The sequence below is a fragment of the Eimeria tenella genome, genomic scaffold, assembly GCF_000499545.2.
Source record: "Eimeria tenella Houghton genomic scaffold, Eth_scaff1789, whole genome shotgun sequence".
Taxonomy (NCBI): Eukaryota; Apicomplexa; class Conoidasida; order Eucoccidiorida; family Eimeriidae; genus Eimeria; species Eimeria tenella.
The window spans coordinates 1-305 of NW_013541619.1; the positions used below are offsets into that span (position 1 = coordinate 1).

A 305-nucleotide genomic window follows, 5' to 3' on the forward strand; every position below is an offset into this window, starting at 1 on the left:
CTCTCCCTCGCCGGCTGCTGCCTCCCCCGCGGGCTCCACGCGGAACAGCTCGTTCTGCCCAGTGGTTAACCAGTGGTCCAGCCCTGCATGCGTGCGCGGCGGCCCACCTCTGCGGCGTGCAGGCCCCTGAACCTCTCCTGCTGCGGCTCCACCTCCACCACCGGGGCCTCCGACTCCGGGTAAAACGGCGCCGCCTTCCGCGCCTTCGTGTACTCGAAGTCCCGCGTAGAAGAGGGGACCGGGTCGACGCTTTGGTCGTCGAAGTTCTGGGGCGGATCGCTCGTGATCGCCCGCAGCCGGCAGCT

At 69.8% G+C, this 305-nt stretch overlaps 1 protein-coding gene across 1 annotated transcript in view; it reads right to left on the reverse strand.

Annotated features, from left to right (window-relative positions):
- Positions 1-65: 65 nt before the first annotated feature.
- Positions 66-305, reverse strand: part of ETH_00043540 (uncharacterized protein) — a gene marked incomplete at both ends in the record, with an annotated part of 477 nt that continues 237 nt past the window's right edge. Inside the window, one exon of the mRNA XM_013373844.1 lies at positions 66-266. Coding sequence (XP_013229298.1) covers positions 66-266 — 201 coding nt within the window. The remainder of the gene's footprint in view (positions 267-305) is intronic.